Genomic DNA, 13,888 nt, shown 5'->3' with positions numbered 1-13,888 from the left:
TCCCCCTCGCTGGTCCGGTTTATTATTAGCCGGTGTTCCCTTCGCCAGCTGCTTGCGCTCTGGCCTTTTTTGGCAGCGGGGGCGTGATCCATTAGAGGACCCTAGCAGACAGCGAAAGGGGAAAGGATATAATCACGCACTCAGGGCTGGAAGAAGAGACCCCCCCCCCCCTCCCTCTCACACACCCCTGCACTCAGGGCTGGAAGAAGAGACCCCCCCCCCCCCCCACTCACACACCCCTCCTTCTGTCATTGGCCTGGTCATGGTGACACGCAGGCCCAGAATACAGTACGAATGCCACAGAAAACAGCAATGTGGTTTTCCATCTGCAGTCCCTGTGGCTTTCTTTCTCAAGTTTCTTCTCAGGTTTTGTATACAGGTTTGTACACGGTTGTATACAGTGTTTTTATTTGATGCCTTACAGAACTGTAAATGAGCCTGTTCCAGTAGATAATGTAGGTTTTCATCAGTCATGTGACATCCTGTCACTCCATCGAATCTCAGCGGTTATGCATGTGTGAATTCCTATCTGTTCCAAATCTGATGACTTGCACTGTATTTATATCATAGAAATTAACACTACACAAATATCATCATCTGTCTGGAAGCAATTTGGCTTCCGCATGTCTGTATGTGAGAAGTTCTGCTCTCTGCTGGAATGAGAGGGGATTACAGTGTCTTGACGTGCCTAAATCGTCCTGTTTTTGTATAAGTTCATTGTTCAGTGTTTGTTTGAATTGTACAATTTGAATTCTAAGTTTTGAGCTCTAATAAATGATTTGAAGTTTAGTAACTATTCAGGCAGGCCAAGATGTGAGTGTCAACAGCTAATTTGTCAACAGCCAACAAAAACAAACATGTTCAGCCATAGAGAAAGCTGTGTGAGGGGAAAATGGGGTAATATTGTACATGAATTCGTACAGTGGAGATTAAGCATCAAAGAAAATGAGCCAAGTATGTGCAGTATAACAAAAGAAAACAAGAGATGTCATTGTGAAAAATGTCTCTTTACTATCTATGAACTATGAATTCCTCTCTTGTTTGTTACCACTACTGGTAACATTTTGTGAAAACTGAGATTTTACCCCAGAGGTCTTAAACAAACTCACCACCCACATCAAGGGGCCAGCAAGTAAGAAGCATGAGCTTTTATTGTACAAAATAAAGCATGATAATAACGTACATAAATAAATATGTTGAGGAATCAAATAATATTCTGAAGATGAGTGATTAAATCTAATTTGATACAAAATAAACATGAGGTAAAAAGAGCGTTATGGCAGACTCACTAGACAAATTCAGGGGTGATTGTAACCAAACGCTTTCACTATTGAAGCACACTACGCTGCAGTCATGCATTGGCCGAGAGGTATTAGACGGACAGTGTCCACCAGAGGCAGGACTCAGTGAGTCTGACACTGAACTCTCCTCAGACAGAGGAACAGGCCGCAAGCACAAGAGACTGCTTCAGTGCGGTTTGCGTTTCTGTGACAGGATGACTGCTAATACGCTGTATCAAATTAATTTGGTCAAATACATGATCATTTTGGAGAAAACCAAAAAAAGGTCTTAACTTCAATGTAAATGTCATTTATAGTCGAACAGTATTTCTGAGTTATGTAGGCGTACTTGTACCACAGCTGTTGTCTATTAGCTTGCTAAACTTTAATTACAGTTCCTCAACTACTGACCAAAAATGAAGAAATGCTTTCTCTTAAGCTCTGGTAAATGAAAATTCTGTTCTGTAATGTTTGGTTGATGCCAGTGAACCGCATTTGGAAATTAGGAAAGTGTCACAGACATTCAGGGATCCTTTAGCTAGGTTCACTTGAATTTAACACATGAATTTAACATTAAGGATTTAAAAAAGATACATTACAGAGAAGCCAATTTTCATGGTTGAGAAAACAAAAAAGCAAAAAAAGCAAAACAACAGACAATGAATACTTGTGCAGGATGCTGTTGTTGTTTTATAGTTGTTTTATATTATTAGCTATGCATTTCATTTTCTAATCATTGAAACCAAAGACAGCAGCATGTTAACCATAACCATCTCCAAATCTCCTCACCAAAACTTGTCTACAATAAATATGCTTTGGTTCACATTATGACTCAGTGGCTCTATCTATCTGGTCACACTTTATTTGGATGGTCCCCCCTAGACTATCTACGAATGCTAAGATAATAAACAGACTATCTGTTGAAACTCTGTTAACTACAATTTGTGGTTAGGGGTTGGGTTTGGCTAAGGTGATGTTCAGTGAACAATTAGAAAGACTGAACTTGAATTTCAACAGACCATCTGTAAAGTCACTGTAGGCGGACTATCCAAATAAAGTGTTACCATCTTAATTTAGCACCAAATTAGTTTCTTCTATTTTCAATGTGAACACAAGTGCCATAAATGTTCAAATATGATTAAGGGTTACTGACACCGCCAGCCAGTGCTCGGGGAAGTGAAGAGTTCCAGTAATAGCCCATTGTGGAAAAAAAGTGCTCTCTCTGGCCTTACAAAGCAAATCAGGGTTAATTACAACCCAAAGATTCAACCCTATAATTAAATCAAATGTAATGGTGATGAATATTACCACACAGTCAGTCTGCATAATAGATTTGCCATTACATCACACCCGTTTGCCATCCCGATCCATGCTTTTTAATGCTTTACAATTGCGGAATAATCTGGGCAAGGAGCGTGAGAAGTGTTGCAAACAATAAACTAAGGTACAGTAAACAAGGCAAAACAAGTATACAAAGGTTCACATTGAGTTCCTCTTAAAACACTGGGGGTGAAGGGTGAAGCCACAGAGATTGTGTCTCCCAATAACATTGTTGCACGTCATCATGTCAGAAGATGGAGTCTCTGTACTTTTTCATTTTCACAGCAATGAGATCGATGAGAAATATGGAAGCCTCTGTCACGTTTAGAAGGGTCCTTGTCCCCGTTAGAGAGCCAGTCAAGTTTTAAATCAATAGAATAATCATAAGTATAGTAGCAGTAATAATACAAAAGAGAGAGCGCCTTTTTGGGGGGAGAGCGGCTTTAGAGATTGTCTCCAGGTTGGTACTGGGGCTCGGTGGCAGTGAAGTAGTCCTCAAGGAAGGCTTGGAGGTACTCGAAGGTGGGCCTCTCCTCAGGTTCCCTCCTCCAGCACAGGATCATCAGCTCGTGGAGGGAGACTGGGCAGTCCTGGGGACACGGCATCCGGTAGCCTCGCTCCACCTGCTCCAGAACCTCACGGTTGTTCATGCCTGGTGGACACACACACACACACACACGACAGACAAAACATGTGTGAGCGTACTGGCTAAAAACACACACAAAGATAAACACACACATACGCAACTCACGATATGGCAATACTGCTGTACATGCACATGTGTGAGTGGGCAACACATATAGAGACATGCATATACAGCACATATGCACTCACAAACATGGACACTTACACACAAACGGCAACTTAGTCCGCCACTCAAAAAACACTATAAATAAACTACGGTAAAGTGGACGGAATATATATGTATATATATAGATCACCTGGGTATGGCACTCTTCCCTTGGTTACCAGCTCTGTGAGTAGTATCCCAAAGGACCAGACGTCAGATTTAATGGTGAACCTTCCATAGAGAGCTGCCTCCGGGGCAGTCCACTTGATGGGGAACTTCGCACCTGAAACAGAGAAGAAATGACAGCCTTTAGGTCGTTCACCTTCCTCAGTTTGTGCACATAAGAGAGCCTTATCTTATCTTCTCTACAGAGAACCTGGAAAGGTACTATAGTATTACCCTCAAAGATGCTATCTCAACGTACTGTGTAGATTCTCCAACTGTTCAAGATACTGTATTGTATGTGCTACCTACTGCCTGTATGGCATCTTTGTATGCCCTTTCAACTATCCCCTAAACAAAAAACCCTTGAAGGTTCCAGATTCCAGATTCTTGTTCAGGAGTATACGGCATGCTAGCTTCAGGATGAACTAACTGATTTTGTAAACCAGGTAAAACCCATATGGTGTAATACACCTCAGGCTGTAAATAGGTCTCTTTTTCCTTTTCATTTCACTGTGGGAAGAAGAAGAGTTCTTACCTTGCCGAGCTGTGTACTCATTGTCCTCAATCAGTCTGGCTAGCCCAAAGTCAGCAATCTTGCACACCAGGCTGTCACCAACCAGGATGTTAGCTGACCGTAGGTCTCTGTGGATGTAGTTCATCCTCTCAATATAAGCCATGCCAGATGCCACCTACAAAAAGGATCACATAAAGGCCATGAATCCATCAGCAGACCTCGGAGAGGGTGAAGCTGTGAGGTGAAACTTAAGGTCCAGGGTTTTTCCTGCATAGAGAAAATTTGGGCGCGCGCCTAAGCCGTTTTCCCGAGCGCCTACATCAAATCGCGAGCGCCTAAGGCAAAAAAAAAGTCCGCGATAAAATAAATAAATAAAAAAAAGCTGTCATTCATGGCGCAATTCAGCTTAATAGTGTTTTGAGCCCTCACCGTCGACTTCAAGGGCGCATCCCACCTCCCGAGCCAATCATTGAACAGAGGCTGCTCTAAGCTTGCCAGTTTAGAGAAGACGTTGGTTTGGATTTGAGATTTGAGCAAGCAACTTAATGTAGCTAGCTTTTAGCTGTTTTAAACCAAGGGACTTTACTTCAAAAATGTTGTTTTCAACCTGCTTACAAATCTGGTTAAAACAACTAGTGAAGGTGTTTTAGAATAATATTAATGCCATATACAATAACTGACTTTATGTTAACACCACTAATTAATGTTAGCTGTCTTAATTATTTAGCGCAATGCTAGCATGCATCTACCGTAATTCGATATTTAACCAAGGTAGCCTATTGTAGCTACTGCAAAATATTGATCGCGACCTGTTTACAAATCTGGTTAAAAAGATAAAGGTGAGCTGTTATTTATAGATATGAATTATTTCTCATGCATCTAATGGCTTACAGCTACCTGTAAAGCATCTAAACGTACAGAGTAAGGGAGGTTGACTGCTAAATACAGTACATTAAGGCAGCCACCAGTCTTTGGATAGCTCTCATAAGTGAGTTATTGTATATGGCATTAATATTCTAACCATCACACATAGGATATATAGGTACACAAACACACTGCTTAAATAAAACACTAAGCCTACTATCAAAGTATTTTTTTAAGATATTGTAGGCAACTGCTAGCTAGCTAAATAATGTCAGCAACTGCTAGCTAGCTGCTTGCTCAAATTCAAACCAACGTCTTCTCTTAACTGGCAAGCTAGGAGCAGCCTCTGTTCAATGATTGGCAATTCATCACGCGTGCAATGCATGTAAGCGAATATGGTCTCAATAGTATGTTTCAAGTATAGGCTACAGCCGAAACCTCGTTATGTTTTAATCAATAGTAATCGAGTTGATAAGCGTGTCTTCTTGTCTGAACAATACGCAACTGTGAGGTGCGCGAATGGACAGAGCGGCCAGCTGCCAATCAGTCAACTTGCGTATGCATCCTGACTTCATCAGTCGGCGCTGATTTTGAGCATAACATTCTATTTTCAGTATTCATGGCTTTCAATGTATTAAAATATCTGCTATGTTGAGGACATACACAGGTGTAGGCTATTATTTGATTTGTCTACCCGTTTGAACGAGTACCAGTAGACCGCGGGGCCTCGGGAGAGGCAGACAACCGCATTGGTTTATCAATGAAAGCTCAGCTCGTTCGGAGGAGAGCGGATAAATTTGTGTTGCATCTCGAATATAATAATATTAATATTATCATTGATAAATAAACCGGTGCGGTTGTAAACTGTCGTTCCGCTGCGATAGGCCAGCCCGACGTGCACGAATACACCTGTACAAATGCAAATTAAATGTTCACTCAAAATGCTGACAAAAGTTTGATTTCCAACGCAGCCTCCATTGGTGGGCCAATAGAAGTTAAACACACTATTAAACATATTTGTGGACAGTTTTAATAATAAAAACAAAAAGAATGGTATGTAGGTTTGTATAATAAAAATGAATAGTAATAATAGATAAACTTGAATTTCATAATTTGTGTGTTACATTTCTGACCACTGGTTAGTTCTAGATTTTATTGATATACATTTCAGTAGTTTGCATATGTAGAGGTAAACCTTGATAATCTTTGAACCATACATGATAGCACCATGGCGCTTGGACTACTGTCAATCTATTAGCGTATCTATTTTAATCTAAAGTGTAAGCAAAATGATTTCCTGAAGTATATCCTCCATTATCTATGAAATGGTAACATGTAAGCTAATAAGGTGACATGGTAACACAGACTGTGCGCGCGTAGCGCGCAATTTTTTTTTTGAGCACCGAAGACCCATTTTGACCCAGGAAAAACCCTGAGGTCCTGTGGTTTTGAGTTAATACTGCCTTTGGACTGTAAACAAACTGAACAATAAGGCCACTCACAGGCACCTTTGGGAAGTACAAGGTTACAAGGTACAAACAAAGGTTAGCATTTCATTATATTAGCTAAGTTGTTTTCTTAAACATTATCCAGATTAATATGTAATCTTACCTGAGCTGCCATGTCCACTAAATTTGGGAGTTTAAGCCCCCGTCCCTCCCCATCCTTCAAGAAATCGAGTAAACTTCCTGTAAATCCAAGAGAAGTTGGCAGTCAGAGCAGCACCACCACATAAAATATGCACATTACAGAAGCGGTTTGGCCATTTTTACACTCATTAGTGATGAGGCATACTATTTCAAGTGGAACATTTGATGTAGCCCAGGACACGTGTACATGCTGATGCCTGGTATATGTTGCTCATGAACACAGTCTATGTATTTAACAAATAAGGTGTAAGACACAATAATACTACATATCTTTGTTTTGCAGAAATATAGAAATAAACTTTATTTTACTAATTGTTTCTACTTCAAAATAGTCCCTAGTGTAAGTCGATTAAAGAGTAATTGATCTGAAAAGATGTTTGGTACCTTGGCCCATGTACTCAGTGACGATGTAGATGGGCTCCTCAGACACCACGGCGTAGAGCTGCACCAGCTTGTCATGCCTCAGTTTCTTCATGATCTGAGCCTCCTCCAGGAAGGACTCGGGGGACATGGTCCCCGGCTTCAGAGTTTTCACTGCCACCTGGGTCGTGCCATTCCATGTACCTGTCAGGAACACGGTAGGCAGGCGGCCATGTTTAGAAACAGTGACTCAGCAGCAACATGTAGAAAGAATGCCTAAAATGGTTCCATTCAAAGGAACTTGAATTGATTGACCTGGAACTACTGTTTAACCAGCTGATATGGGATGCAACCGAAATGGGAAAGAATATCTAAGTTAAAATATGTAAATAGATTTTCAGACACTTAGTTTTATGCTACCATTTATGCTACCATTTTCATCTTCTACATTTTCATAATGTAAAGTTCCCTGTGCCCAAAGCCACTAGGATTCACTGAGATGAACTAATTAACATAGCTGAACGGAGTGGAGAAAAATCACAGTAACAACAACAATGTCAATGTACTATATAGTGACTTTATGTGGTTATGAGGCCCTTATTGTACTATAGACTCTAAAAAGGACACCAATAAATGTGTGAAAGCTCACTAAGTATAAAAAAACAGCCTTAAAACATATGTCCCAACCCTGCCTTTAGATGTGGTGTGCGGTGTGTGATGTGGTGGGGAAGCGTACCCATCCAGACTTCCCCAAACTGGCCATTTCCCAGCCGCTTGATCAGCTGCAGAGATTCCCGTGGGATCTCCCAAACGTCTTTGGTCTTGACGGACAGGTCTGCGAGCCGGGGCATGCCTTTGTGGCAGGGGACGATCAGGCGGCAACACAGCCCGGCGGCCCTGGCTGCACCGAGACGGAGGGGACATAGAGAAGGACACGAGACAGACAGACCAGAATATGAGACACCCGAGGACACACAACAGCATATGAAACACAAAGCCAGATTGGCATATGAGACAGTTTGCATGCCAGAATAATATACAAATGTGGGATAGATCAGATCAGGACAGAGATACAGATAAGGGAATGAGAATAAAAGACATGGGGACACATTAGGATATGAGACATACAGCAACACACATCAGGTTATGAGACATTCAGGTAAACATTTCTCATAAGGACTTTGATGGAGGAACAATATACAGTAAGATCTCAAAAGACTACCATGACTATAATGAGCACTATACATTTGCTTATTTTACATCAGTGCCATTTACAATCAAGTATATAACACACTAAAGCTACCAGATGCTTTCCATCATTAGGCTGACTGGAATATAGTGTGCAAATGACATGATTTAGTGTACAGTCTTACTTGAGTAGTGAATGACATGATTTAGTGTACAGTCTTACTTGAGTAGTGATGCACTAGCTGCTGGAGGGTCTCAAACTGAGCCCGAGTGGTGATGTAATATCCCCCGTTGTCCAGTTTGCGTATTTTGTAGTGTTTCACGTGATCTCCCTTTACGTCATCCCAGTCCTGGATGGATAATGAGTAGGCCCCTATAAAAAAAAGAGATCATACCAGATCACACCTCATCTAAGGCTTCAATTGATATGTGATCTGGTTCTGACAGCAATTGATAACACCAAACACACCAAAGATTGCAACATAACCATCACATCAAGCCTCATCAAGATTAATTTTATATATTAAGAGACATCAAATCACTTTGTGAATGCAGTTAATTTTAGATGTGAGAAATAGTTTAGTCACTACCTTTAGAGTTTGTAGAAATAGAAATATAGAAATTGGTTATAGAAATAGTTTGTCACTACCTTTGGTGGTTTCGCTCTCCCTTATTAGAAATGTGCCTCTGGGGTTGCCATTGCAGAGAAGCTGTCTCTCCGCATCCTTGCGGCCTAATTTACCAAAGTACCAGCTAAAAAGGGCGTAATGTAAAACACAGTCCGTCAGAAATAGAGAGCAGGATTAAGGAGTAAGGCTTATTTTACATACTGCCTTGAGAACAAATTTGAGTTAATTTGCAAATATGAGAGATGACGTGAGTACACATATACATTTCCAGTCTTAGTGTTGCTTAAATTATATATATAGTGATAATGACTTTTCTAAAAATATCAAGTCTCAAAGAGGAGATAGCAGCTGAAGTCAGGGCTCCTACCCAGGGTTGTTGGCCTTCTACCAACAGGTAATGTGCTGCAGATTTACTTAAGGGGTAATGGACTACACGGCATTCGGGTAAAATCAGGAAAATAATGCACGTCTGAAGCAGTAATAAGTTACACCTTGAAGTGCATTATTTTCTGCTACCCGAACACCATGAAGTCCATTATCCCTATTATACCACGATTTCCACGCATGCGTTATGTTTATTTGCAGATATAATTTCCACGTTTTGATCGCTTAAACTGACAGAATTGCAGAATTCATTCTTTCTGCCGAACATCGAGTCTTTTCTTAACTGATAGGACAAAGTGCCGTCACTAGTTCTAAATGGATGGTTGCCATGGCCAAGCCAGATATACAGTGGCTATATTTACAGTAACTGATTAATAGGTGTAAGAGTGGAGTGGAATACTTACTCCTCTGCCTGGATGGAGTCGACTGGAGCCACATAGTTGCTGGGAATGTAGCCCGTTCCACCTGTGTTAAGGGACCGAGCATCCCACCAGTCCCCCTCCCTGCACATGCGGTCAGAAAGAAATTAATGTCGATCAATATTATGTTTATATCATACTGTGCAGTGGTCATACCGAAACATCCTGTACGGATATAGTTATTTTTGGCACACTATTGTGAGAGTTTAATTTCAAAATGATTAGGTAGGTTTGGAAATGTAAATGAATTGCTGTCATGCCAATAAAAGAAAATAGGCATTTTAATTTGAGAGAGAGAGAGAAGGAGAGAAAGAGAGAGGGCAAGAAAGGGCAAGAAAGAGTTAACTTATTGTCAGCAACAATAAAAGGCAGACTGTGTTTGCACTTTGCATCACTTTTATCGCCTCTTTTACAGGCCGCAATAAACGCCTTGACACAGAAAGTTGGTGTCCTAGCACTGATGTTATGCTGCCATCGAATTTATTGCTGTAATGTTTCAACCGTTCAGGTCTTCATCAGGCAAAACAAACTAAAAAGAAAGTCCACGTACCCCTATGCCCAAATCCCATTTGTTTAATGGGGATAGGCTGGTAAACTGCAGCAAAGACATACTAAACAGTGCTCTTACTGTGGTAGTAATGGATAAACAGGATTTTAGAATCTCATAGTTGTGTCATGTAGGCCTACTGCTATGCAAGGAGACTCAAAATATGCAATAATCAGGAACCATTCTCTGCTCTGTGTTGAAAAATAACAAATCCCCTGAAAGTCTGGTTACAATATCACTACAGTATTCATAGGAGTGTGCACTTCCTCAGGCTAAGTGAACTTTAAAAAAATACAGATTTCTCCACAGTGGCTGTGCATCACTTCCTTCATACACTAGGTCCTTGGACAGTCAAAACACAGTATAGGAGAATTAAAAAATGCAGACTTTCCATATGTTGTTAGTTTGAGTCCTGCACCTATTCAAGACTCAAATGTGATCTGTACATCTCCCGACATTCTGGATGTGTACAGCATTTTAGAGTTTTAAGACTTACGTGCTGTTGAGTATCTGAAACTTCTCTCCCTTTCGGAAGCTGAGGTCCTCCTCTGTCCTGGCTTCATAGTCATAAAGTGCTACAAACAGGGTCACTCCTGCACAGACAGACATGCAATCAGCATGACCCAGGTATTGATATAGGCTGTAGGACAACACTTGAGCCAATGCCCATTGTTTACAGCGCTATAGAAATAAATAATGCTGAATGGAAATGAAATCTGCTGACACTGATGGTCATGTGTGAATTTCCTTGTAACTACAGCAATATGGCGACAATATTTTACCTGTCCCACCCCTGGAGCGTAGGGTGCCGGTATTGGAGGAAGAGTTAACGCCCCCAAACACTGTCACCCCTTGACTGACGGGGGTGTGGAAGTTGTTGTAGTTGGGGATGGCGGTGACGCCAAAGCTGGGGTAGTGCTGAGGCGTGGGATCAGAACCATAGCGGTACCCCGAGTGCTGAGTGATGCTGTTCTCTCGTTCGTCCGTCAGTTTGGTCGCCTCTTTGTCCTTGCATTGGACACAGCCCATTGTTTTCCGTCTGGGAGGAGAAGGCAGAAAACTCACTTCAGGTTTGCTACATTGTGTGACAAAGACTCCATTTTGGTCAGTCTTGGATGTCAGTGACTCTTTCATAATTCACGTTTTGTTTTGAAAAAGCACCATTATGCCATGTCACTAACTGAGGATTTATAACTACACACATTGCACTTCACTGTGGGTCTTAACTCATGATTTGTATTTATGAGATCAGTAAATATTTAAGCGGCCAGCAGCAGCAGCAGTATTAGTCATATGCTGTAGATTTAATAATTAGAACTAATTTATGTAAAATAATTTAAATAGTTTTTCATCTATATAATGCTTTTCAATTGTTATATTAGAAATAAATAGATGTCCCAAGGTGTTGCCAACCCAGGAATTCAACCTTACAAAGACACTGCACTTTATAATGACTTGTATTATATAGTGCCTTACTTGTATTTCGCTCTTAAGTGTAAACTAGCTGAATGAGTGTCATCAAGAGAGACCCCATTATGTCAGTCCAACTCAATCAACCATTCTATGATGAGTGTCAATTCAGATACTGGTCAAAAATAGTCAAGCAAAGTTAAACTTCTCGATTGATGGGTATATTATGAAGCAAATTTGTATGATATTTAATATAACCACCATCATGTAATCAGAATGTATTCACATTCATACATTTATGAGCTAAACAATAAACAAGTGAACATTCGCCTTCTCATGTCCAGCAAAGGGATTTAAGTTACATTAGCATACAAAGGAACAATGAAGTTATCTTGAGAGGACTGTGAGAGAACATTAGGTTTTACATTGTGCTTTTAGTTTTTAGACATTAGTTGTCAATTCAATTCCATTTTATTTATATAGCGCCAAAACAATACAATTGTCTCAAGGCACTTTACAGGTACCAGTAGAGAAGATAATTATACGCATTTCTGTAAGAGGACATTCCTTTTTTTCATTGTGCTCTTAGTTTTAAGACATTAGTTGTGCTTACTTTGATTATCATCATAGATCATTCAGTTTCTACCATATATAAGCTGTGTTATGCCCTCCGTTTCAGATATAGATCGGGAAAGTTAGCAGGGTGATACACAAGAGCAGATGTATGTCAGATGAATGTCTCCTCTATGGTGTCTCTCTGTCATGCCACCGCAACTCAACAGTGCATTTCTATTACGTTAAGATTATTTACAGACACACACATCTACTTGTAATGGAGTTCAAAACGCCAATAAGCCACAGACATGAAAAATTCCTTTGGTGCAGAAGTTCCTTACATATTAAATATATACGTAGGTCTACATGGCAGTTTTTATGGATGTTGGCAATGCATGATAGCATATGCCACATCTTAGAAGTCTGCAGACAGATGATTTGTGGAAAGCCTGAAAGACATGAAAGACCGTTTCCTTCCAAAATCTGACTGATTAAAGCATTCAGTATGTTCTGTAGACTTGAAACTCAGTTTATTTCAGAGGCAATCACGTGCTAATGTGCACTGCATGTTTAAGCCAAAGGATTTGTAAACATTGGTAAACAACAACATCGTGAACTGTTCAGGCGGCAGCTGACCCTGATCTACTGCGGATCGGGCATATGTACCCACAAGGCCAGTGGTGTTACGGCTAACTGCGTAATGAAACGTAGCCAACACTTAGAGAAACACTACAGGCAGCAGTGTCTAATACCCCCCTTTAGCAATGTGGATGCCCCCACCACTGTATGTCACTGATATACCCAAAAATGCTGTATGTTGTTTTCTGGTTCATCGTGTGGGCCTACATGCAGTCTACCCTACATCCAAACAGTGCTTATCGAAGCATCTGACTTGATAGGATGCTATCGGGAGATGCCAATGTACGGGAGGTTTAATCTCAGACCATTCGTTATCAGCAATGTATCTTCCACGATGACACTGTCTATGACCATGATAGGGAAAACCCATAACTGAATGATAGGGAAACCCCCAAACTGAATGATTATGTACTGTACTAGATTATGCACAATTTAAATGTAAACAACTAGGCATCACAAAGGTTAGCCTACATCATCCTATTGATCTGTTTTTCGCTCTGCAACAGTTAATTTGACTGCCACAACAACAACCTCACTGAAATGCGTTTAATTATCTTCTCTACTACTGACTGGCATAATCTTACACTGCGCCGGAGGACACGTTGACCACTCCCGTTAAAGTTGGCCTTTTTAGCTTGGTTGATTTACAAGCAATATACGGTTTCCATCTATGCCCTTTACGCTGCGCATCAACCGCTGCAGCAGGAGAACGCCGATTCCGCTCCGGTACAGAATGAGCGGCATGCACAATCACGTCATTTATGGATAACCACTTCCTTATGATTTTGAGGGACAACGACGAGCAGAGTATGCTTTTAGCAGACGTGTAACATCACAAATAACAGATGGCTCGGTGTATGTAACACGAGGTGGGCTATTATCCGCATAGCCCCAATGAATTAACTTGAAATCAGTAGAAAGGGAAAAAGGCGAATGCACCCGCATGCAGAAATGTAAGAGAAATAAAACCATGTGCTTACCATGAAATAAGCCGTCTAAAACATTATGCGCTCTTCTGCTGAAGCATGTATATCGATTTAATGCTATTTGTATATTTATATCATGAAAAATGAAAATAACATAATCTAACGTAATGCTTTAGACGGCTGGGTCCGTTGAGCATCAAATGATGGCGATGTAGAAGCGGATTCATGGAAAGGTGTGATTGACAGCAG

The 13,888-nt window shown here is 40.7% G+C and overlaps 1 protein-coding gene across 1 annotated transcript; it reads right to left on the bottom strand.

The window, feature by feature from the left end:
• Positions 1-2,642: 2,642 nt before the first annotated feature.
• On the bottom strand, positions 2,643-13,888 carry fyna (FYN proto-oncogene, Src family tyrosine kinase a). The gene is made up of 12 exons (XM_012836710.3): positions 13,694-13,888; positions 10,892-11,148; positions 10,606-10,702; positions 9,548-9,646; positions 8,780-8,883; positions 8,354-8,503; positions 7,679-7,843; positions 6,967-7,146; positions 6,545-6,621; positions 4,091-4,244; positions 3,542-3,673; positions 2,643-3,252 (listed from the first exon to the last, which is right to left on the bottom strand). The coding sequence occupies exons 2-12, from the start codon at positions 11,136-11,138 to the stop codon at positions 3,044-3,046; spliced, it is 1,614 nt and encodes a 537-aa protein (XP_012692164.2). The 5' UTR covers positions 11,139-11,148; positions 13,694-13,888; the 3' UTR covers positions 2,643-3,043.

The sequence above is a fragment of the Clupea harengus genome, chromosome 14, assembly GCF_900700415.2.
Source record: "Clupea harengus chromosome 14, Ch_v2.0.2, whole genome shotgun sequence".
In the NCBI taxonomy this organism is placed as follows: Eukaryota; Metazoa; Chordata; class Actinopteri; order Clupeiformes; family Clupeidae; genus Clupea; species Clupea harengus.
The sequence above is the reverse complement of the archived record's forward strand: the minus strand, read 5'-3'. Positions and strand labels throughout refer to the sequence as shown.